This window comes from Neoarius graeffei, chromosome 22, assembly GCF_027579695.1.
Source record: "Neoarius graeffei isolate fNeoGra1 chromosome 22, fNeoGra1.pri, whole genome shotgun sequence".
Taxonomy (NCBI): domain Eukaryota; kingdom Metazoa; phylum Chordata; class Actinopteri; order Siluriformes; family Ariidae; genus Neoarius; species Neoarius graeffei.
Window position 1 is genome coordinate 57564460 of NC_083590.1, and position 26288 is coordinate 57590747.

Genomic DNA, 26288 nt, shown 5'->3' on the forward strand with positions numbered 1-26288 from the left:
CGACCCTTACACTTTGACCGCTTGCTCAAAGAGTGCTATAAAGGATTTGAGATTGTTGTGAGGGTGATGTAGGGAGGGTCTGCTGTGGTGGTGGTCGAGGACCCCACCGATGCGAGCAAGTGCCAGAACGCCTGGCCATCTTCCTGCTGGGCCAGCATCAAGACTTTGAAGCATTCTTGCTTCTTCCGTAGAGTGATCACTGCTTGATGCTGGTTCTGCTGGGCAGTAGCAAGGGCATGGATGAGATTTTTGAATGGCAGGGATTCCATGTGGTGGTTCCTTTCCGTACACCTGGGCTTCAGCACCACTGTAACAAGTCCCTGATGTGGGTGGAGTACAGAAGCACGGCAGGCAGGAGATATTCTCTCACACTTATTTTGGCTTTTCAGCTTCACACTTGCTTGATTTTTAGGACACACACACGCAGTCATGTTCTGGTCCAGGGAGCTCTCTTCTCTTTGCTCTTCCCCTCCTTTTCTATCCTCCATCATCACTGCAATGGGTGCGCGCGTGCACACACAAAACATTATTTGACAACAGGTATGTTGACTTTGCCACTCACCTTCCCCAGCCCCGCCCTCCATTCACAAACTGACACTTGGCCACACCCCCACTGCCATACTCTTCTTTTCCAAATGCAGCCCATGCTGTGTCACAGGATAGCAAAACACACCTGGAGGAAAGTGCTATGTGCTCTCTTCCCCACATGCATGAGCTCGCAGAAGACCCCAACCAGCTGTGATTTAATAGGGGCCAAAGAGTATGCTCTTCAGCATGACCCTGGAATGGGATGTTCAATAAGCACATATGGGTGTGAGAGACAGGAGTCCAAATATTTGTATATAGATTTAGGGGCATCAGTGGCGCAACTCCAGGGTCTTGGATTCAATCAATTCTAAGCTCAGGTTGCTGTCTGTGTGAAGTTTTGCAAGTTCTCACCCATGCTGACGGGAGTTCCTCTGGGTCCACTGGTTTCTTCTTCAGCAAATAGGTTATGCTTAAATTGCCACTAAGTGATTTTTTTTTTTAATTAAATACGAATCCGAGATGTATGGCATTGGGGAAAAATGCCTAGATCTAGAAATGCCAGAATTGTCAGCAAGCTCAAATAGAGAGGTGCGTTGGACTATTTATTTACTTACTTACTTACTGTGTGGACAATTCATTTTGTTTGTACCTGCATGTGATTTCATAACAAATTTGGGATATTCTGTTTCCCAGAAGATAAGCAAACAAGTAACCGAATTTAAAATGAGCATGAGCCTGACCAGGCAAGTCCTAAGAATACTGCAAATACATCATACAGTGCCACAATCATGTTAATGAACATTTGTTTTAATTTGCCTTCATACCTGACCACTTGTTTACTCCCACAAGGAAGTAAAAGAATTCGTACTTGTGTACCTTATTGTCCTGTGTGATCTCAGTCCTGATGGACACCTCTCATCTCAACTGTTCAGTAAACCTTACTGGCAAGCTTTTTTATTAATAATCTTTATACAGTACTAACGTACTGTATATGGTCTTAGATATACACATACATTTGGGCCTCATTTCTTCCTGTTGTGTTTTCTCTACTCCCAGACTGCGAAGTTTGCAAATCCTTCTTCCTCAACAAATGTGAGATTCATGGACCGCCCCTCTTCATCCCAGATACTTTTGTTCCCATGGGAGTCCCTGACCGAGCCAGACAAACTCTTCCTCCTGGGCTAGAAATCCAGAAGTCCAGTATCCCTGATGCAGGCCTGGGAGTGTTTAATAAGGGGGGTACTGTTCCAGTAGGTGCACACTTCGGACCCTACCAGGGAGAGTTGGTAAACGGAGAGGAAGCCAGGAACAGTGGAGACTCCTTGGTTGTGAGTTTGTCATCAATTTATTATAAAGATTGTATATTTTTAAGTAAGAAAATATGATGACTAGATGAAGGTATTTCCAATTAATATCAGTTTCTTCTGGTCAGTGATGTGTGGAGTAGTGGTGTAAATCACAATGCGATCCTACATCAGTTTTTTTTGCCAGTGTGGTGGAAATTCACCTGTTAATAATAGAATTACTAGTGACACCTGAATAATGGTCAAGCAAATATTTCTTTATTGTATAATTTATCCCTCTGGGGTTGAGAGCTCCATTGGCAAAGCTCGACAGGTTTAGAATGAATAGATCATGTATTTAGATAAATATCTTTGAATTTTCTTTTGTACAAGCATGACAAACATATTGACAAACTTTATAAGTATAAAGGAGAAAAGTGGCAAACTTGGATCATCAAAAAAAAACCTCGTGGCTCACCTTGAGGAAATCCACATGGACAGCTGGCACTGTGAACAGATCATCCTCCCATCCGACATGCTACCAATACCTTTTCTTGGACATCAGCCCTCCCAAGTGGAGTGAGGTGGTAACAACTGTACATCGGTCAAGAGCTGCATCGTCCCCTGGGCCCAAGAGAGTACCATACAGGCTTTACAAGAATGCTCCAGATTTTTTACAGTTCCTGTGGAGACTGATGAGGGTGGTTGTGGCAGAAACAAGCAATACCCACAGCCTGGAGGAGGGCAGGGGGTGTCCTAATTCCAAAGCAAAAGGATTCTGCTATCATCAACCAGTTTTGCCACATCAGTCTTTTGAACATTTGAAGGGAAGGTTTTCTTCAGCATTTTGGCTCACAGGCTGACAGCCTACCTTGAGAAGAACTACTACTATATTGACATGTCTGTTTAGAAGGCGGGGATCCCAGGCTTCTCTGGGTGTTTGGAGCATGCAAACATGATCTGGCATCAAATCGAAGCCGCCAAAAAAGATGGAAGAGACCTCCATGTTGTGTTCCTGGACCTCATCACTGCCTTTGGCTTAGTTCCTCACAATCTCCTTTGGTCTGCTTTCAGTTACTTCAGTGTCCCAGAGCCCATCACAGCCCTAGTCAAATCCTATTTCCAGGACATACAGCTTTGCCTTACAACTGATGAATTCACTACAGCATGGCAGTGACTGGAAATTGGCCTCATGGCAGGATGCACTATCTCCTTGCTAGCTTTCACCATGGCCATGGAGGTCATCATCTGGGCCTTTTGGTGGGTGGTAGGAGGAGAGCAGCTCAAACCTGGTCTCCGACTCCCTCCTATCAGGGCATACATGGATGATATGACCATACTTACAACAAGCAAGCCCTGCACTAGGCGACTACTGAAGAAGCTCCAAGAGAACATCGAGTGGGCTAGAATGAAAATAAATCCAAGCAAGTCCAGGAGCATATCAGTCGTCAGAGGGAAGCTGTTCGAGCAACGCTTTTACATTCGTGAGGAGCCCATACCAATGGTGGCAGAGAAACCTGTTAAGAGTTTTGGACGCTGGTACGAGACAACCCTCAAAGATGTAGACCAAGCAGACCAGATTAGGTAGGATACCATCAGTGGCCTGGAGAGCATTGACAGGTCCTTCCTACTGGGCAGGTTGAAGCTCTGGTGCTTTCAGTTCTGTCTCCTCCCCTGGCTGTTGTGGCCCTTGACCATCTACAGTGGTGCTTGAAAGTTTGTGAACCCTTTAGAATTTTCTATATTTCTGCATATATATGACCTAAAACATCATCAGATTTTTGCATGAGTCCAAGAAGTAGATAAAGAGAACCCAGTTAAACAAATGAGACACAAATATTATACTTGATCATTTATTTATTGAGGAAAATGATCCAATATTACATATCTGTGAGTGGCAAAAGTATGTGAACCTCTAGGATGAGCAATTAATTTGAAGGTGAAATTAGTCAGGTGTTTTCAATCAATGGTATGACAATAAGGTGTGAGTGGGCACCCTGTTTTATTTAAAGAACAGGGATCTATCAAAGTCTGATCTTCACAACACATGTTTGTGGAAGTGTATCATGGCACGAACAAAGGAGATTTCTTAGGACCTCAGAAAAAGCACTGTTGATGCTCATCAGGCTGGAAAAGGTTACAAAACCATCTCTAAAGAGTTTGGACTCCACCAATCCACAGTCAGACAGATTGTGTACAAATGGAGGAAATTCAAGACCATTGTTATGCTCTCCAGGAGTGGTCGACCAACAAAGATCACTCCAAGAGCAAGGCGTGTAATAGTCGGCGAGGTCATAAAGGACCCCAGGGTAACTTCTAAGCAACTGAAGGCCTCTCTCACATTGGCTAATGTTAATGTTCATGAGTCCACCATCACGAGAACACTGAACAACAATGGTGTGCATGGCAGGGTTGCAAGGAGAAAGTCGCTGCTCTCGAAAAGAACATTGCTGCTCGTCTGCAGTTTGCTAAAGATCATGTGGACAAGCCAGAAGGCTATTGGAAAAATGTTTTGTGGACGGAAGAGACCAAAATAGAACTTTTTGGTTTAAATGATAAGCGTTATGTTTGGAGAAAGGAAAACGCTGCATTCCTGCATAAGAACCTTATCCCATCTGGTGGTGGTGGTAGAATCATGGTGGTGGTAGAATCATGGTTTGGGCCTGTTTTGCTGCATCTGGGCCAGGACGGCTTGCCATCATTGATGGAACAATGAATTCTGAATTATACCAGCGAATTCTAAAGGAAAATGTCAGGACATCTGTCCATGAACTGAATCTCAAGAGAAGGTGGGTCATGCAGCAAGACAACGACCCTAAGCACACAAGTCGTTCTACCAAAGAATGGTTAAAGAAGAATAAAGTTAATGTTTTGGAATGGCCAAGTCAAAGTCCTGACCTTAATCCAATGGAAATGTTGTGGAAGGACCTGAAGCAAGCAGTTCATGTGAGAAAACCCACCAACATCCCAGAGTTGAAGCTGTTCTGTATGGAGGAATGGGCTAAAATTCCTCCAAGCCGGTGTGCAGGACTGATCAACAGTTACCGGAAACATTTAGTTGCAGTTATTGCTGCACAAGGGGGTCACACCAGATACTGAAAGCAAAGGTTCACATATTTTTGCCACTCACAGTTATGTAATATTGGATCATTGTCCTCAATAAATAAATGACCAAGTACAATATTTTGGTCTCATTTGTTTAACTGGATTCTCTTTATCTACTTTTAGGACTTGTGTGACAATCTGATGATGTTTTAGGTCATATTTATGCATAAATATAGAAAATTCTAAAGGGTTCACAAACTTTCAAGCGCCACTGTATGAGATCCCACTCTCCAAGGTTGAGAAACTGGAGAGGCTGTTTAGTTCATTTGCAAAAATATGGCTTGGTCTCCCCAGGCGCATTACCAGCACAGGCCTGTATGGGAAAGGTATTCTTGAACTTCCAGTATCCACTCTAACAGAGGAATACAAGTGCTCCAAAGTTAGGCTGGAAATGACAGACAGAATCCCACGGTCCTTATTTTGCCTGAACAGCTCCCATTCTGGAAACTGGAAGAAAGTGGATCCCTTCACAAGCTATGCAGCAGGCAAAGTCATCCCTTAAGCATCAGGACATCATTGGTCATGTGCAGCAAGGGAGAGGAGGCCTTGAGCTTGGAGAAAGCAATATATCCTGGCACAAAGAAACACCATCACAGCACCAAGGTCTTGTAGTTGAGGAGGTATGCCACCGAGAACAAGCAATGAGGTGCGCAAAGGCCGCTTCTCAATCAAAGCAAGGGCAGTGGATGTGATGGGAAGGGTTGAGAAAAGAAAATTCTCTTGGAGGGATCTGTGGAACATGGAAGCACATCAAAGCAGCTTCGTCATATGAGCCACCTATGATGTCCTGCCATCTCCAATCAACCTCAACCAGTGGTACGGAGAAGACCATACATGCCCCCTCTGTCAGTCTCCGGCCAACCTGAAGCACATCCTGGTGTGCTGCAAAACAAGCCTGAAACAAGGCTGTTACACCTGGTGACACGACCAGGTGCTGAAGTGCCTTGTATCAATGCTGAAGACCAGGCGGACATCCATCAATGCCCTACCTCCTCCTTCATCAGCCTATCGCTCATCTGCGATTAAAATTTGTCAGTGCAGGAGCGAAATATGACGAAGTCCATACATCCAAGCCACACATCGGCCAGCTAGGTGGGGCGTGAGTCTGGAAGCTATCGGTGGACTTGAACCAGCGGGTCTGCTTCCCAGCTGAGATCGCCGAAACAAATCTCAGACCAGACCTTGTGCTTTAGTCCTCCTCACTTTGCTCCATTTACATAACAGAGCTGAACGTGCCCTGGGAGGATGCTGGGGAGGAGGCATATGAGCGCAAAAGCTTGAAGTATGCTGAGCTGGCAGCTGATGCTGAGCAACATGGCTGGAAGGCTAGGGTCTGCCCAGTTGAGGTCGGCTGCAGAGGTTTTGTTGGTAAGTCAACCACCAGGTTGCGTAAGGGCATGGGAGTCAGAGGTCAAGCCCAATGGCAAGCCATCAAAGCCCTTTCCAGTGCCGCCGAATAGGCCAGTCGGTGGCTTTGGATTAAGAAGAGAGACATCACCTGTGCCCCCAAATAACAGCCGCTCCATTAGGGTGAATAGTGACAGTTAAACCAGAGGGGGGCACACCTGGGATGCCCGATTTCGCCGATGAGCCCTCTGGAGGTTTTGTGGGCCTATCATCGAAACACCTAAGAAGGAGGGTGCCCACCTGGAGAACCTCAGTTTGCACGTCCCTCCCCACCAGTGTTAACTCAAGTAGGTGCACTCTGCAAGGGATTGTACCAACTAGTCCTACAATAGAACTATACACTTTCCTATGTGCCCACTACCAAATAATATTAGTTTTTTCAATTCCCTAAATTAGATGAAATAAAAAAACTTGTCACCTTACTCAATCACATCAGAGTCGGAGTACTGAGCTCCCACTTACGCATTCTTACAACCCCGATTCCAAAAAAAGTTGGGACAAAGTACAAATTGTAAATAAAAATGGAATGCAATAATTTACAAATCTCAAAAACTGATATTGTATTCACAATAGAACATAGACAACATATCAAATGTTGAAAGTGAAACATTTTGAAATTTTATGCCAAATATTGGCTCATTTGAAATTTCATGACAGCAACACATCTCAAAAAAGTTGGGACAGGGGCAATAAGAAGCTGGAAAAGTTAAAGGTACAAAAAAGGAACAGCTAGAGTCTGGAATAATCTCTGTGCGTAAGGGTCCAGGCCGGAAAACCATACTGGGTGCCCGTGATCTTCGGGCCCTTAGACGGCACTGCATCACATACAGGCATGCTTCTATATTAGAAATCACAACATGGGCTCAGGAATATTTCCAGAGAACATTATCTGTGAACACAATTCACCGTGCCATCCGCCGTTGCCAGCTAAAACTCTATACTTCAGAGAAGAAGCCATATCTAAACATGATCCAGAAGCGCAGATATCTTCTTTGGGCCAAGGCTCATTTAAAATGGACTGTGGCAAAGTGGAAAACTGTTCTGTGGTCAGACGAATCAAAATGTGAAGTTCTTTATGGAAATCAGGGATGCCGTGTCATTCGGACTAAAGAGGAGAAGGACGACCCAAGTTGTTATCAGCGCTCAGTTCAGAAGCCTGCATCTCTGATGGTATGGGGTTGCATTAGTGCATGTGGCATGGGCAGCTTACACATCTGGAAAGACACCATCAATGCTGAAAGGTAGATCCAGGTTCTAGAGCAACATATTCTCCCATCCAGACGACGTCTCTTTCAGGGAAGACTTTGCATTTTCCAACATGACAATGCCAAACCACATACTGCATCAATTACAGCATCGTGGCTGCGTAGAAGGGTCCGGGTACTGAACTGGCCAGCCTGCAGTCCAGATCTTTCACCCATAGAAAACATTTGGCGCATTATAAAACGGGAGATATGACAAAAAAGACCTAAGACAGTTGAGCAACTAGAATGCTACATTAGACAAGAATGGGTTGACATTCCTATCCCTAAACTTGAGCAACTTGTCTCCTCAGTCCCCAGATGTTTACAGACTGTTGTAAAGAGAAAAGGGGATGTCTCACAGTGGTAAACATGGCCTTGTCCCAACTTTTTTGAGATGTGTTGTCATCATGAAATTTAAAGTCACCTAATTTTTCTCTTTAAATGATACATTTTCTCAGTTTAAACATTCGATATGTCATCTATGTTCTATTCTGAATAAAATATGGAATTTTGAAACTTCCACATCATTGCATTCCGTTTTTATTTACAATTTGTACTTTGTCCCAACTTTTTTGGAATCGGGGTTGTATAACTTTATCCAGGAGGACTATCTTCATTTAATGCTATATATTCATTTGGCTTCATCCATGTTTCAGTTAAACAAAGTACGTTAAACTCCTGATCAGTAATGAGTTCATTAACTATTAGTGCTTTAGATGTAAGAGATCTAATATTTAATAGCCCCACCTTTAGATCAAATGTGTTGGCAGCGGCTGTACAGTCAGAATGATCTAATTTTTTATTGATTAGGTCAGTGTTTCCCAACCTTTCTTGAGCCATGGCACATATTTTACATTCGAAAAATCCCACGGCACACCACCAAAAAAAAAAAGTCACAAAAAGTATATATAATGAAATATGATCATCTAGTCTCAATTTACTTACTCAGTGTGAAACCTGGGTCTGTTTAGTTGCACACAAAGCTGATATACTCGCAGGAATTGAAGAAAGATACACATAAAGATCTTCCTCAACAGCTATGAGTCACTCTCCTTTTTTAGTTTTTATAGCAGTCATGCTTGAAAAGCCCAGCTCGCATAGATAGGTTGTGGAAAATCACCTTTTTTGCTTTCTTCTGACCTCTACTCATATTAGGGCCTTCATCTGGGTCAGAATTTTCTCCAGGACCCAGTTTGGATTGTGTATGTTTTCCTTTCAAATATTTATCCATCACTGTCACCACTGTCACACCCGAAGCATTACTAATTCTATTGTTTGAATGGCAACAGGTAGATCTCATCTCTAGCTGCTTTATCCTGTTCTACAGGGTCGCAGGCAAGCTGGAGCCTATCCCAGCTGACTACGGGTGAAAGGCGGGGTACACCCTGGACAAGTCGCCAGGTCATCACAGGGCTGACACATAGACACAGACAACCATTCACAATCACATTCACACCTATGGTCAATTTAGTCACCAGCAACAGGTAGATACACAGGTTAATTAGCTACCTGCTGCCATCTAGTGGAAGAGTATTTAATTGTTCTGCCTGTCACTATACGTTGCTGGCATAGACAAACGAAGACAAATTATTTACAGTAAATAATAATTTTCAGACCAATTATTAAGTGAAATTGTATAATTTCCCATGGTACACCTGATGATCTCTCATGGCACACTAATGTGCCGCGGCACAGTGGTTGAGAATCGCTGGGTTAGGTTACTGGAACAAACTCTCTGAATATTTCTACCTTTTTGTTTAGCTCAGGGAACAGAGACAATCTCGATGTAGTGGACCCTGAGTGATGACTCTGTGCAGCTAGCAGACAGTCAGTTTAGCCTATTTGTCTGCTCCCTGGCCTTGGCTCTGGATTGTCAGAAATTAACTAGGCCTGTTCTGAGACTATGACCTATGCTGCAGAAAATGAGTGCAGCACCTTCCCGAGTGGGATGGATACCGTCCTGCCCTAACAGGCCAGCAGTGCCCTCAAAATTAGCCCAATTATCTATAAATCCCACACTGTTTTCAGAGCACCACCTGGACAACCAGCAGTTCAACAACCATAACCTGCTGTAAGCTATATCGCTACGCCGCATTGGGATGGGGCCAGAGCATACTACAGCATCGGACATCACCTTTGCTAATTTAAACATCTCTACAAAGTTACTCTTAGTAACCTCAGACTGACAAAGGTGTATATCATTAGCTCCTGCATGGATAACTATCTTTGAGAACCTATGCTTGCCTAGGACCCTGAGATTACCTGCTATGTCCGACGCCCTGGCTCCTGGTATACACCTGACTAAAGCTGCTGGTGCCCCGAAAGGCTGAGCTAATTTCATGTGCCATATGATGGTCCCCTATAACCAGAGCTCTTTCAGGTTTCTCAGCAGGTGCATCACTAAGAAGCGCAAACCTATTTGACACGTGATTCGGAGAGGAGTGGTGCTCCCATGGGCGAGCCTCAGCGGTAGCTTTGGCTGTATGCTTATGCCATCGAGTCGTCACCCATTCGCCCTACTGTAAGGGCTCTAATGTCGGAGTTGGGGGATTACTAACTTCACCTAGGGCATCCAGACTTTCCCCTGCAGAAACTACACTGGTCTCATGCTCACTGGCCTTCTCTAAATCCTGGACACATGCTTCTAACACTATAATCTTCTCCATCAGAGAGCTAACTAATCTGCACTTATCACAAATGAAGCTGTCACGAGCGATGGAGGGAAAATGACTAAACATCCTGCACTCGGCACACTGAACAGGCTGAAGGTATGCCATGATGAAAGGATTCACGTACCTTAATTGAAGATCTGTTGATATTAAAGCAGATCTGATGTGGATGGCCTCCGCTTGTGATCTTTACACAGGGGGAGAAAAAAGAAAGCTTCCGGTCTCGGCGTTCTTCTGAAAAAAGAGATAGAAAAAAACAGAAAAAGGAAAGCGAAAGTGGGAAGTACAAAAAGGAAAGCGAAAGTACAATAAAAATGAAGAGGATACTGGAAAATTATTTGTAGAAAAATATTTTTTTAAAAAAGATTAGTAATTAATGCCAACACTTGCAGAAAAAAAAAAAAAAGACTTGTCGCAAACAATTCGGGAGCCAGGAAGTGCGTAGCACAGAATGCACAAGCGCAACCCAATTGCCAATCACTCTCAAACATGATTTAACAGTAAGTATCAATATATAAATTATGGAGTACAGATAGCTCTGTAACTAGATGTCCTTGGGGTTGTTGAGACATGGAGGGCCAGGAATACCATCTAGCCCAGAGTTCAGGTAGGAGTCCTCTGAGAGTCAGTACTTTTGGCTTTTGCAGCATTCTGTTCCCAAAAGCTGATGTCGGGAAAAATTTCTTTACACAAAGAAGGTTTTCTTGCTTTTGTAGTTATTTTAACTGTTCTTGCATGTTGGGACTCTTTGGGGGGGGGAGTATGTTCCAACATGTAGCTAATGCCAGGCCACAAATCTACACCGTCACTCCAGTTGTTTCAAGGAATTTTGTATGGATCATAACCGCTAATAAACTCTAATTTCCATATATATCAATCCTTCTCTTCTTTCTGTCCAAGATTATCTGGTAGTAGAGCTTTTTAGCTGTAGTTTTCTTCAGACAACAGCAACAGATGCCAGATATCTCCACTTGGCTTTAGTATGTGAACAGTGTATAAACAAACTTCGCTTGTCCTCCAGGTATAGGGTAGCGACGGTTGCTAACGTAAATGTGACATTAGTGCAAGGGGGGACATCTATAGACTGAAAAACAGCTTCTACCCATCACTACCCATCAACATGCTCCGAGGATATGTCGCACAGTCACGGTCACCTACTTTTACATTTTAAGTTGAGAGGGATTTCTTTCACAGCTTCCCTAACTTGCAAAAGAACAGGTAGATGTTCCACTGACAGTATTTATTTAAAAAAAAAAAAAGACAGAGTTATACAGTGTTTCCCTCAGGATTTTGTGAAACTATGGTCAGTGGCCCTCGCTCTGGGGGCATGCTCCCCTGAGAGAAAATTTTGTTTATTTTAAAGTTAAATGTATCAAACTGGTGCACTTTGAGAGCAAAATTAAGAGGTTAGATCTATGAAGAACTTGCTCAAAACAATTTTGTGCTTTAGTAATTTAAGTGTCAACACACTGGTTGTATCAGTATGAATGGTGATGCCACAGCAAAAAGGTCACACCTGCAATGCATGGTTAAGGAGTTCAACTGTTTAAAAAAAAAAAAGACTTAGAGCATACATTTCAGCCCTCAAAGAAATGAAGCAGAAGTGGTTACCTGTGTTCAAATGTTTTTTGTTTTGTTTTTAATAAAATATAAAATATTAAATAGAGAACATGCAGAATAATTTAATTTTAGCCAAAAATAGACCTATTTTGAGCTCTGGTTAGAGCATGTGCTTGTATTTTGAATGACTAATACATGCTATCGGATGTGTTAGCAGCTTTTCTGACTCAAACAAGCTAAAACTCTACAAATTCAACAGCGCACCATTTTAAAGCAAGGAGATGATAGTTGGACACGCTAATGTTAATATTTCCTAACTAAGCCAAAGTTTGATGAATGCTAATTATCAATGCTAACTTCTGCATTGACATTATCGGTTTGCTGTCTTAAATTGATAACCATAGTATTGTTTGTACTAGTGGATGACTGTAGTAGATACTGTAAAGTTAATGTTATCAGGCTCAAATCAAATGGTGTTGTGTTTTCAAATTGCTTCGGCCACCATGGTCGAGGTAACTCATGGAAAACACTGTAATGAGTGTTGCCTCAAGTTTTTAATAAATTATACAATTGCCTGCAGGGGCGCCGCTAGAAATCTTGGGCCCTATGGAAGATTACAATTTAGCCCCCCCCCCCCCCCCCCCCCCCCCCCCCCGTAAAATTTTCAAGCGCAAGCAATTTAATTTGAAGTCTGTTTTTGGCTGGCACTTCTACTTTACTATCCACGTGATCAGCTGCTGAGCAAGTTTAGGTGATACAATTATTTGGTATATGAACATTTTAAATGCAGAACTGTCAGAATTAGACTGAATAGACTGTTGCCGGTTTAACAGCATCAATTCTTGCACTCCAGCGAGTGTCAGACAAGCTGTGGAGAGAGCAGCCGGTAGTTTCTTTGTATATGGCCCATCGTTCTGGACTGGCACTTACAAATTTGTAAAGACAATTGATGAAGCCAAAAAAAGCTGACACTTCCTCACTTGATCCTGCAGCGTGTACCCCAGCGAGATTTAACATGTGAACATTTTGATTGAATGAACTCCATACTAAGTTACCTAAGAATAGTTGCTCATAAAAAAAGAAATGTCATTTCATTTTAATGTAAGTCTTAATAGCCTAATGCTGCTTACTGTAGCCTAGCAATTAAAATAGTTTTTAACCCTAAATCCTTTATTTATGGATTGTATTGCTCACCTCCTTCTCCTAGGATTTGGGTTGAGGGCTGGGGTCCTATCCCTGAGGCTGAATCTGTGGATGTTGAGGGCACCTCATTAGTTTCGAAACCAGTTATTAGCACCAGTATCATGTAGGCTAGTTTACTGCACAAGTTTAGCTAGTTCTGTGCAGAACTTCTACATTACATTCATCTGCTCTTCCATGGCAATAAACGTGAAGTATTTAAATAAAATGACACTGCACTGCTTATTGAAAAGTGTTGTCTTGATAGTCCAACTCGGTTAAAATGAAATCTGCTAGTCTATCATTAGCTAACATGCTGTAATGGCATAGAGTGTCAGTGAATAATAGGCTAGCTTTCTCTGGGAAAAACTGAGTCACCAATTGTCGACCCTTTTTCTCCCTTTCAGCTTTCTGCTGCTTCTCCTTCCGTTTTTGATATCCGGACTTCATAATTTATCTCACCACCATGACTCCTGCTTAGCAACTTCTAGAATGTTCACCTCTGTTGCGCACGGAGAGAAACCGCCAGCTGATGTGAGCTGCACTAATAGCGGCGCTGTGCACACACGGAGCTACACAGTTCACTGTCCCTGCCCACAATCAGACTGTACCATTACTAAAAAGGGAGGAGAGGTGAAATGACAATATCATAAATAATTCAAGGAAAATGTGATAGCAAATCATAACCATGTATAATTTGCATAATTTAACAGATGAAATGAAATATTTTATTTCAAAAACTTACACAAGGCAATACTATTAAAATAATATTAATATTCCTCACAGGCCCCCCTGTCAGTGCCAGGCCCTTAGAATCGTCCTAACTTTCCCCCCCTAGCGGCGCCCCTGATTGCCTGTCTGATTTACCTATCTGTTTAATAATTATTTGACAGTCTGCTGTAGTGCAATCTGGGTCAAATCTTGCGAATGACCTTATAGCCCATCAAAATGTGTGTGACATTCTTCATAATCAATAACCAACTTTAACTTGATGTGCCTTGACGTTCTGGTTTGACCTTTCATGTGCTTTCAGCCCCAACAAGCTTGAAAATCTCTGGTACATATAACAGTCAGTTATGGTTGGGCAAGTTAGAGCAGTTTTAAATGAACATGCAGCCTAGTCCATCTCTAAAGTCCTTCCCACGCCATGCAGTCGGGCGCATTGGGTGGCACTGATCTTCGTTTCCGTAGCCCTCGGGCTCTCGCCTATACAGCTAGGGTTACAGTGGGGGCTAGTCCTCTGGTAACCGTGAGCGGTAACAGCCTAGTCTATAGCTATGTTTTAATGCCCATCTTAAGCTCTTCATTCTGGTCCTCGAAAATAGCATTGCAAGCCAATTGTGGGGGGTTATCTGGCAATTACCCCTGCTGCAACAGCCACTCTTAAAGGGGAACTGAAGTCATTTTTAAACTTGCTTTATTTCTTAATTTCTTAATTAATTTCTTAAAACTGTTGTTCCTGTCAAATCAAAACATGGCTTAACCATAATCAAAGGCTCTGAGGGACTCATGGGCCGTTGGACAGAGCACTTCAGCGATTTATTCTTCAATCCATCAGTTGTTGATGAAACAGCTATTAACAACTTACCACAGAAAGATATGATTCAGGAGTTGGATGCGATTCCCACACGGGAAGAGACTGACCTTGCCATCAAACAAATAAATTCAGGCAAAGCGCCTGGCTTAGATGGGATTCCAATAGAATTGTTACAAAAAGGAGGTGAAAAAGTTAAATCAATTGTATATAGCTTGAGCCAGAAAAGTTGGGAAGGTAAAGGCTCTAAGTCAGTCTGTGATAATTATTGTGGCATCACGCTTCTAGAAGCAGTTGGAAAAGTGTTGTCCAGACTTCTTTGAAACAGAATGACAGATCATGTGTGTCCAGTCAATGATAAGAGTCACAGTCTGGTTTTCATTCGGGAAGAGGAACAATGGACGTGATCTTCTCTGCCAGACAACTGCAGGAGAAGTGTATCGAGCAGCATGTTCCCTTGTATCAAGTCTTTGTGGACTTAACTAAGGCTTTTGACACCGTGAACCACGAGTCCTTGTGAAAGGTTCTCGGAAAGCTCTGATGCCCTCCCATTTTTGTCAACATGGTAAAAGGGCAGCATCGCAATGTGAAAGCATGTGTTCCCTTCAACGGATCACTTTCAGATGAAATGGCAGTTGATAATGGCATAAAACAGAGTGATATCCTAGCACCAACCCTATTCTCCATCTACTTCGCTGTTGTACTTGTATATGCATTCGGTGACTGCAATATCGGCATAAGTATCCATTTCAGGACCACTGGAAAAGTCTTCAATATCAGAAGATTTAACACAAGATCCAAGACCATCCATGCACTAATCTGTGAGTTGTTGTATGCTGATGATGCAGTTTTCATTACAAACTCCGAGAAAGACATGCAGACTGTTATGGGCAGATTTTCTGGAGCAGCCACTGCATTTGGTCTTACCATCAGTTTGAAAAAGACCAAGGTTATCTTCACTCCACCACCTGGTGTACCATACAGTGAACCTAACATCACAGTAAATGGCACCAGATTGAGTGTTGTAGATACGTTTGTATTCCTAGAAAGTACCATATCGAGAGACGGTTCATTAGATGCTGAAATACATGCACGGATCCAGAAAGCCTCTGTTGCCTTTGGGAAGTTAGAGAAGCGCTTGTGGTCAGATAGAGGAATAAGTAATAAAACCAAAGTGACAGTTTACCAAGCGTGTGTCTTGACTGCCTTATTGTATTCCTCTGAAGCCTGGACAACACTCTACCGTCACTTGAAGTGGCTTGAAAGATTTCACCAAAAATGCTTGAGACGAATGTTAAGCATCAAATGGCAATCAAAGCCTCAAGAGAACACCTGTACTGTTTGCAGCAAGGTGTGCAAATCGACATCTGGACTGAAGCAGCATATGAAAACACACAAGAATGAGATTCCACAGGCAGATCTAATCAATCCTGTGAAGACACCACTTTTTATCTGCCATGTAGATATGAAGCCTTGCAAGTCTGCTGCTGGACTAAATTCACACTTGAGAGCACACGGACGGAGGCAAGATGAAGAAATTGAAGAATTGAGGAATGAGACTGCAATCATTTGACAAGAGGCAGCAATCAACAACATAGATAGATAGATAGATAGATAGATAGATAGATAGATAGATAGATAGATAGATAGATAGATAGATAGAGTGGAAGTCAACTCGTGACAGAGTAAGACCATTTCTTGTATTCGTAAACTTTTTTGGAGCATCTGAAAGATTATTTTCTTGTCGCTGATGATACTTCCTATGGTTTTTGAGACCTACAAGAGTTTTGCAGTTCTTTCCACATTACTGACATGTCAATCTTCCTGCAGCAGCTTGCCTTTCCGGATGTTGACTTTGATGGCGCTTGAGTCTACTGGCTGATCGATACACTTTATGGCAGATCGTGCATGTATCATCGGGGATGTCATATTGGTAATTGACCTCCCGATGACTCAGTTTGTCACTGAGAAGACCTACTTTTGAGAAGCAGATGTGGCCACACTGATCACACGTAAGAGACTCCTTTGAGCCTCGCTCTGGGAGAGGGGTGACATCTCTCATATATCTGCCTGCATGTTTTTGTTGTGCATACTCTACTCTGTTGTTCTCGAAATCTTTGACACCAGTAGCAATCAGATTTCTCCACACCTGCCGATCTGATGCAAGGTCTTCCCAGGTGTCTACATTGATATGTGTCTTTGAGATTGTCTGTCTTTAAAGCGCTTGCGGGGCTTTCACTGCGGTTGTTTTCCTTGTGCTAACTCACGAAACATAACCTGCTTAGGCATGCGAGTGTCTTCTAGGCGGACAAGGTGACCAGACCATCTAAGTTGATGTTTCATAACCATGGACTCAATACTTGTTGTATTTGCCAACTACAGCACTCTCGTATCAGGCATATGAGAGAGCCATGAGATCTTCAGAATATGATGCAGACAACGCTGATGAAAACGCTCAAGACATTGTATATGCCTGCTGTAAGTTGTCCATGTCTCACAGCTGTACAGCATGGTTGTTAACACACATGCATGATACACATTGACTTTTGTTGCTGCTTTGATGTCTGATTGTGACCAGAGCCTTGATTCCAGTTTACCAAATGCATCGCATGCCTTCGAGAGTCTATAAGAGATCTCTTTGTCAAGTGTGTTGGATCTAGATAATGTGCTACCAAGGTACACAAACGTGTCCACAACTTCTAGTTGTTTGCCCTTGACGAATATCGATGGCGGGGTGTATGGCTTGCCTGGTGCTGGTCGTAGCATGGTGACTGTTTTCTTGAGACTGATAGTATGTCTGAATTCATCACAGGTGGTTGAAAAGCAGTCCATAAGGAGCTGCAAATCTCTCTCACTGTGGGTAACAAGGTCACAGTCGTCAGCATAAAGATGATCACCAATCAGAGCCACGGACGTCTTAGTTACAGCAACAAATCGACGGATGTTGAAAATCCTTCCTGTTGTGCGATATCGAGTGTGTATGCCAGCATCGTTTTGTGAAAAGGCCTGCATAATCACGATGGCAAAAAAGATAGCAAATGGTGTAGGTGCCAGAATATCACCTTGTTTCACTCCAGATTCGACTGGGATAAGTTCTAAGAGCTCACTTTTAAACAAAGTGTTTTTGTTGTTTTTTCCAGTTATAAAAGATACAATTTGTCATACATTTCAATACAATCCCACCCCACAAACAACCCCACCCCACTGCACCACCACAAATCCATAATACAGCACAGGTTCAGTAATAATTGTACATAATTAGAAAAACAAAACAAAAAGAAAACAAACAAAATATAAAATAAAACAAACAAAAACACACAAAAAGGAGGGGTTACATCTACACATTTAAGATATCTGAGGCATCTATCTTTTCAGCATGATCTAAAACTGGTTGCCATATAGTATAGAAATTGAGGGCACAGCCTCTTGTGGCATAGCGGATTTTTTCTAAAGTCAGATGGTGCAGAAGGTCTCTGATCCACTGATTGAAGGTTGGAGGAGATTTATCTTTCCATTTAAGCAATACGAGTCTTCCAGCCAGTAGCATAGCAAAGGCTATCATGTTTTGCTATGTCGAGTGGGGTGGAAGTCCTGCAGTACTACACCAAAAATTACTGTTATAGCAAGAGGTTCCATGGGTATTCCTAGTAGGTCAGAAAAGAATTTGAATATAGATTGCCAGAACCCTGTTAATTTTGGGCAGATCCAGAACAAAAAGTGGCTGTTGCTGCTCCACAGCGGTCACAGTTAGGGTCAATATTTGGTGTCAACTTTGCCAGTCTCGCTTTAGACCAGTGTAACCTATGTACAGTCTTGAACTGTATTATTTTATGTCTTAAGCAAATTGAAGATGAATGTATCCCATCTAATGTGGAATCCCACATATCCTCAGTAATTTCTATGCCTAACTCTTCTTCCCATTGGTTTTTTAAACGTGCCAAGGGTTCTAAGTCATAAGAAATGAGTGACGTGTAAATTTTTCCGATAAGCCCTTTATGGTTGGAGCTAAGCTCTAAAAGAGAGTCAAGGAGAGAGCTGGGCGGCATAGATGGAAATTGAGCCGATTCTGAGGAAACAAAGTTGCGAAGTTGCAGGTACTTGAAGAAGTGAGTGTTGGGAATTTCATATTTTAATCTCAATTGCTCAAATGATGCAAAATTCTTATCAATATAGAAGTCTTTTAAAGTAGCTAATCCATTCCTGGTCCAGATATCAAAGGATCCATCTATGATGGAAGGTTTAAACATATTGTTTCTTGATATGGGGCATTAATTAACAAGTTATTAAGTGAAAATGCTTGTCTGAACTGTGCCCATATCTTCAAGGAGTGCTTAACAACTGGATTTATAGAATATCTGGATATAGGTTCTGGTAGTGGGAGCTTGGAGCAAAGTAAAGCATGTCAAGAGGCAGGTTCACATGTCAACTTTTCCAGCCGCAACCATTTCGGGTCACTATCTTGTGATGGGTTAAGCCAATGTAGCATAGCGCGTATGTTGGCCGACCAGTCATAATATTGTAAGTTGGGTAAAGATAGTCCTCCATGTTCACGGTGCCGCTGTAAAATGTCCTTTCGTATTCGTGGAATTTTTTTTTTATTCCAGATGAATGAGGATAACAGTTTATCAATAAGCAAAAAGAAGGATTTTGTCAAAAAGATAGGAATACACTGGAACAGATAGAAAAATCTAGGTAGCACAATAATTTTAATAGTGTTAATTCTGCCTCCTAATGATAATGGTAATAGGTTCCAGCGATCAAGATCATTTTTCATAGATTCGACAAGTGGGGGGAAATTGGCTTTGTAGAGATGTTTAGAATTATGTGTAACCCAGATACCTAAATATTTAAATTTATCTTTACTTATTTTAAAGGGCAGTGAGTTAAGCACAGTCTGTTCGGCAGCAAGATTTATAGGCATAAGCTCACTTTTTTGTGTTTATTTTGTAACCAGATATTTTCCCAAATGTATCTAACAGGGCAAGTGTTAATGGTAGGCTGCTTAGTGGTTCAGATATGTACAAAAGCATATCGTCCGCGTAAAGGGATACCTTATGTTCAGTGTTATTCCTCTGTATGCCTTTGATTAAGATATTGTCACGTAGGGCAATCGCTAGAGGTTCAATCGCCAGAACGAATAGGAGTGGCGATAGAGGGCAGCCTTGCCTGGTCCCATGGCGCAATGGGAAGAAGGAGGATAAGTTATTGTTTGTGTGAATCGCTGCTAATGGAAGAGAGTAGAGAACATGAATCCAAGATACGAACTTTGCACTAAATCCAATTTTTTTTTTAGAGTGTAAAAGAGGTAATCCCACTCCACCCAATCAAACGCTTTCTCAGCATCAAGTGATAAAAGTACCTCAGGAGTGTCTTGTGGAGTGGGATTATAAAGGATAATCTGCGTATATTAAAAAATGACTGACGATTTTTAATAAAACCAGTCTGATCATCGGAAACCACAGAGGGTAGAACATTTTCTAAGCGGAGGGCTAACATTTTGGCTAACAATTTACTGTCAACGTTCAATAAAGAGATTGGTCGAAAAGAACTGCATTCTAGTTTGTTTTTACCTTTTTTATGGATTAATGATATAACAGCTTGTCTCATAGTTTCGGGTAGTGAGCCAGAGTCAAATGATTCTTCATAGACTAGAAGTAGGATTGGAGCAAGTTCATTGGCAAATTTTTTAAAGAATTCGCTCGAATATCCATCCGGTCCAGGGCATTTCCCATTTTGCATGGACCTGGCCGCAGTAATAAATTCTTCCTTGGAAAATGGACTCTCTAAATTGGTGGCAATTTCTTCATCAATTTTGGGAATGTTAAGGTTGCTAAAAAAAAAAAGAGTCAAACAGAGATTCATCATTACTAGATTCTGTGGTATAGAGCTTTGAATAGTACCTATGGAAACATTGATTAATCTCCAAAGGATCTGCAATTTTAGTTCCCACGTCATTGTTTATCATAGTTATAGCTTGACTAGCATTTTCTTGACGTAGCTGATGAGCCAGAGTCTTGCTGGTCTTTTCACCATATTCGTATGTCTTATACTTTGATTTATTTATAAGATTTTCAGCATGCCTTGTAGACAAGAGATTAAATTCAGTTTGAAGGGTTAATCGTTGCTTAAACAAATCAGGTGATGAAGAGTGGGCCAATACTTCATCAAGTTGGAGGATATCTTTGCTTAGTTTTTCGAGGCGTTGATTCAGGTTTTTTTTTTTTATATGGGCACCATATGATTAGCCTGGGCCCGCCCATCCTAAGGCTACATCCACACGACAACGGCTATGAGATGTTATTTAAAAAAATATCGCGTCCAAATGGGCAACGATCAGTAAAATATCAGATCCATATGGCAACGCAACGCTTGCTGAAAACGATGCAATACACATGCCACACCTCTAGGGGCGCTGTAAGACGGTCCCTTCGGAGACACCAGAACAATAGAAGAAGTAAGGACGCATGCGCATAAACTATTATGCGCGAGACTTCATATTAGCCACAAAGTCAGGAAAATCTGTTCGTAAAATTACGTTATAATGACCAAATTCAATGAAAAGTATTTTTCCAGTCTCACCTGTGAAAGGTAATCCCATGTGATCTCGTTTGGACGGTAAACCTGTTGGTACAGTTAAACGCAGCACATGAATGAGGCATCTTTATTCTCCGCTTTGACCCATCCAATATGGCGGCGAGGATGACGTATGATTCTACGCCGAAGGCGGCGTCTTTAATGGTCTGGAATAAATTGAATGCTACACGTTGATGGATTAATTTGTTGTTCTACGCCCTTTTTGAGGAATGTATTGTAGGACTTAAACCAACATCTGAAGAGGTGAGATCGCTCCTTTTTTTCCCTATTTTTGCTGGCGGGATTGACTCTGCCCTAAGGGCTATTTTCTCTCTCTCTCACTCACTTTGCACCATTACACAATAAATATTCACAGTGAAAATATTTTGTAAGCGCGTTTCATGAACCAAGTTATAGGATTTGTTGACAACTCGCATCGAGTTCGTTAAACTTCTACCCGGCGTGAAGCACTGACAGTCATGTGGTTGTGACGTCATCGTAAACAAATCCGTTCTACTCATCCAGAGGACTTCGCAACGGCAACGTTGCCAGATCTTTCCACTCTGGAACCCGTTCTCAAAAGATTGCGTTTTGGGGCACCCAAAACGCCGGTGCCGTGTGGACGCCAGGCCTAAACAATAAACAATTGTATCGGATTCACCTGAATCCGTTGCCGTGTGGACAGGGCCTTAGTCTGGCAAAGCAAGCTATCTACAGCTCTTCCAAGGTCCCGAAAAATCGGGAGCCAATCAACTTTGAGCATCTCCAACGGCCCTGGGTAGAGGCGTGTTCAAGGCACTGACGTAGTAGAACTGTGACCGGAAGCCATAGATTGTTTACAGAATCTATGCCGGAAGCGCTTCATTCACTAGAAACATTACAAACATGGAGCAAGTTCTCATTGAAAATGGAGCAAAGAGCAGCCCTGGAGGTATTTATTGAAAGGAAGGACATTTTCGCCTTGCTCCCGACCGGCTTCGGTAAGAGTTTAATCTACCAGCTAGCCCCGTCGCGTCACATACATCAGAGGAAAGAGTGATATGATTGGTTTAAGCTTCGTCACAGCCTTTTCTGGCTTCGACCAGTAGCAAACTGAGGCATTTCAGGGAGGCGGGTCAACCACGCACTTTGGGAAATGGTTGGGCTTAATATCTTTGCCAGACCAAATGCTTGCAGAGCTTTGAAGTCGCGTTAGCCAGACTACCATATGATATAATTTGTCTCCTAAGATATGCTTTCATTGATTCCCAAATGACAGAAGAGGGCATTCCTAGAGTTTGATTACACGCTAGATATTCAGTTATCTCATTTGAAACAAACTTGACAAATCTGGTATCAGAAAGAAGTAATGTATTGAAACGCCATGGGTGAAAACTGGCGTGTGTAGTTAGTATGCATAAAGTCATCAATAGTGGGGCATGATCCGATATTACTATGGCCTGATATTCACATTCTCTGACTAACGGAAGTAATTTACTGTCTAGAAAAAAAAAAATCTATGCGTGAATGTGTTTTGTGTACTGGTGAGTAAAAAGAATAGCTTCTGTGTGTAGGGTTTCAGAAGCGCCAAGTCTGAGCCATGTTGTATGAGTCAAGAATTAGTTTAATTGCCTGTGCTGCTTTAGATGGAGTTGTAGTTCTAGGTGAGCTGCGATCTAGAGTGGATAATAACGCACAGTTCATATCTCCTCCTAATATGAGGTGATGTGTGTCTATATTAGGAAGACGCGAAAAAAAGAAACTAGTAAAAAAAAGTGGTGTCATCCCAATTTGGTGCATACAGATTTGCCAGTATGATAGGGGTGTTATTTAATTTGCCTACCACTATTATATAGCGACCTGCAGAATCTGCCTCTACATTGGACATAACAAATGGGACGTTTTTAGTGATGAGAATGTCAGTTCCTCTAAATTTGGGATGAAAGGTTGAATGATAAAATTGACCCACCCACCCCCCTCTTAGTCTAAAATGATCAAAGTTGGTCAAGTGGGTTTCTTGGAGGAAGGCAATCCCTGCATTAAGCCGATTCAGATGTGAAATTACTTTTTTACATTTTACTGGATGGTTTAAGGATTTCACGTTCCAGCTAACAAAGGTGACCTGACAACCTCCTGATTTATTCACATTCACATGATGCGGCCTAGCCATAGTCTGTTGTAGAGAGCATACATTCCAAGATACAGTAGTGTATGATGGTCTTGGTTCGTTGAGCATGTGTAAAGAGGGACCCCTCCTCTAACATATTGACGGAGAAAAAAGATAAGAAAAGAGAAAAAAAAAGTAAAACTTTGGTGCAGTGGTTTCCCTTCCCCTGTCACTTAAAAGAACACAGTCAGTGCGTTTACATGCACATAGAGAAAATCGAATTTCTGCCGTTGCTCGTCTGAAATCGAAGTTCTAAATGGCATGGAAACACCTTAGCTCGGCTGAAATTGAACCGAGCTTGATTTCTCAGAATCGAGCTACACGACCTAGACTATGCGATTGTAGCCGAGCTACTTAGTGCATGTAAACTCTATCGAGCTACGTAGTCGAGCTACTTACTTCAGCACTGCCCCTTCCGGAAGTGACGAGTGACGAGACCACAAGCGGGAAACACAACAGCCTCGGTCGGAAAAAAAAAAAAAAACAGCCTCGGTCGGCATGACACTTCACCTTTGCCGCCCACTTTATTAACAACACTTCTGTTCGTACATACAAACTACAAACACTCTTCTTAGAGTTTATTTTATTTTTAAAAGGGACAGTGTACAAATTAAACATTATCCTTGTGGTAAGGACAGATGTCTGTACCAGGTTATAACAGTACATGCTAATTTCCGCCTGTAGTCCCTTTGTTTATACTCTTGAATAGCTCTTCATGACGACAACCGGAAGTGTACCAACATGATGGGGCGTGTAGCGCCACCTGTGGCTCGGGTGCACAATGCACCTCATACAATAGCTCGATTTCACAGTATGCATGTAGGATTGGATTTCTCTGGCACCCCTGCTGGGACCCTTTGCTCGATTACCGACAGCAGCTCGATTTGGATGTGCATGTAAATGCACTGACTGACTAAACCCCTCGCAAAAACATCCACGCATTAAGTGCTTGTGTGAGGAACTACTAGTCTAACAGATTGCTCCGCTCTTATATAATTTCAACAAGTAATTTTAAGGTTGTAACATTTTTTTTTAATAAAAAAAAAAAAACAGGTAAAGGTGGCACCTATTAAACAACAATCAAGCACACCCTGAGATTTCTTAACCATTCTGTGTCCCTGAGTACAATTACATAACAAAAATGACTGATTCAAATGGTTAATTTGACAAATTATTGACTGTGGTCATCAGCATCAGGTGGTGATTACACTCATCTCCTCTAGATAGTCCAAATATTGTTTCCATATATGCAATATATAATGACTAATCAAATGAGAGTCATGAAGACTAATAGAAAAATAAAAAATGGAAATAATAAAAAGAGGGGAGGGCCAGTTTACTAAACATATAAAGCAAGTTTCAAGTCTTTACATAATTCACAGAAAATAGACCCTTATCCAGAAAATAAGAAAACATAGAAGAAAGAACAAAAATCCAACCTCTCTGGGGATTTCTTGGTCATTCTACATTCTTGAGGAAATAAAACAAAAGTGACCTATGATTTAAATGTTAGTGTTTTAGCTATGGTCATCAGCAATCAAAGCTGGTTCTGGTTATCCCCTCTGGATAGTCCATATCCTGTTGCTCCCACTCCAACATAGACAATGTTCATATGATGTTCATATACTCACCATTGTGGAGAGAGACACATAAATCTAAAGAGGGAAAGCTCAGATGATGTTTGCTTTCATATACGCCATAGCCTCAGCCGCGTCCTGGAACGTTTTCTCGGTCCCATTGTGCATAATGCGGAGCCGGGCTGGATGTAGGATGCCGTAGCGAACGTTGTCCTGTCCTCGAAGCAGCCTTCTGACCTTGTTAAAAGCCAATCTTGCTCGAGCAACGCTCTGTGGATAGTCGGGGAACACGAAAATAGTGGCTCCGTTATACTGCAGGGGACCGGCTTCTCTGGCCCGGCGAAGGATCTCAACACAGTCCTGATGATCATGTAGCCTTGCAATTATTGCTCGGGGCTTTCCATCTGATCTCTTTGGCTAGAGTGTGCGATGGGATCTGTCAATCAACACATCTTTATCCATTTTCAGGGCCTCTTTGATTTAACTTCGAGACAGAGGCCGGGGAACTTGACCCAGCCTCTTCAGCCATGTTCAGGATGTGGATGTTTGACCTCCTCATTCTGCCCTCCATGTCCAGACATTTTCCCTGTAGACTCTCCACATTTCTCTTGAGTTTTTGCACGGCGTCCTGCAGTGATGTTATCTCATCTGAGCAGGCGGAAAGGCCTTGTTCCATGTCCGACACTGTCATTTTAACGGTTTCCATGTTGGCTCGCAATGCCGCGGTGTTGTTTGCGATGTCTGTCTTACGTAAGTGCTTGTAGCTCCAACTTAATCATATTAAACTCAGCAGTGAGCGCACTCTTCAGTTCCGCTGGGAAAATACTAGTTATGTCCGTTTTGAGTGAAGAAAGTATCTGTTTTCATATCTGTCACATTTTGCTCAGTGGGCTCGAACATGTTGCTAGGTGTAACAGCACCTGTCTTGCTAGCAGTGGTGTAGCTGTACTTACGCAGGTTAGCTCTACTCGCCATTTATGAAGAGAAAGTGGGAGTGAGAGAGACAGGGGTTCATCCAAAACCTTAGGTGGTGCTTTAGATGGTTTTCTTGTATCTTACTGTTGATGTAAGGTGCCAAAAAATAATTTAAATCATATTTTCTGCAGAGCTCACCCAACTCACGACCTACTCCATTAGCTGCTTGACAGCGCCCCCCTCAGAGCTCACTTTTGACACAGACCCATGCTTTCATATTGTCGTGAAGAGATTGAATGAGCCCAGTGAACTTCTCTGGGCACCCAAGCTTAAGAAGAATACCCCAAAGAATTGGCCTATGCACAGTGTCAAAAGCCTTCGTGAGGTTGATGAAATACTGATACAAATCCAGTTGTTGCTGTCTACACTTCTCTTGAACCTACCTGTTGGGGTATGAAGATCATGTCAGTTGTTCCTCGTTTCAGCCTGAAGCCACATTGCGACTCAGGCAGAATGTTTGGCACAACATGATCCAGCAACCGATGCAGCAGTACCCTGGCAAACACTT

The 26288-nt window shown here is 42.3% G+C and overlaps 1 protein-coding gene across 10 annotated transcripts in view; it reads left to right on the top strand.

Moving 5' to 3' along the window:
• LOC132870977 (zinc finger protein 345-like) overlaps positions 1–26288 on the top strand; it is a 141729-nt gene that overhangs the window by 85894 nt on the left and 29547 nt on the right. For 8 of the 10 annotated variants that reach the window (XM_060905025.1, XM_060905028.1, XM_060905027.1 and 5 more), the window contains one exon: positions 1585–1856. The exons of the other annotated variants lie outside the window; for them this stretch is intronic. In XM_060905025.1, the coding sequence (XP_060761008.1) occupies positions 1585–1856 (272 nt within the window). The remainder of the gene's footprint in view (positions 1–1584; positions 1857–26288) is intronic. 10 annotated transcript variants of the gene reach the window in all.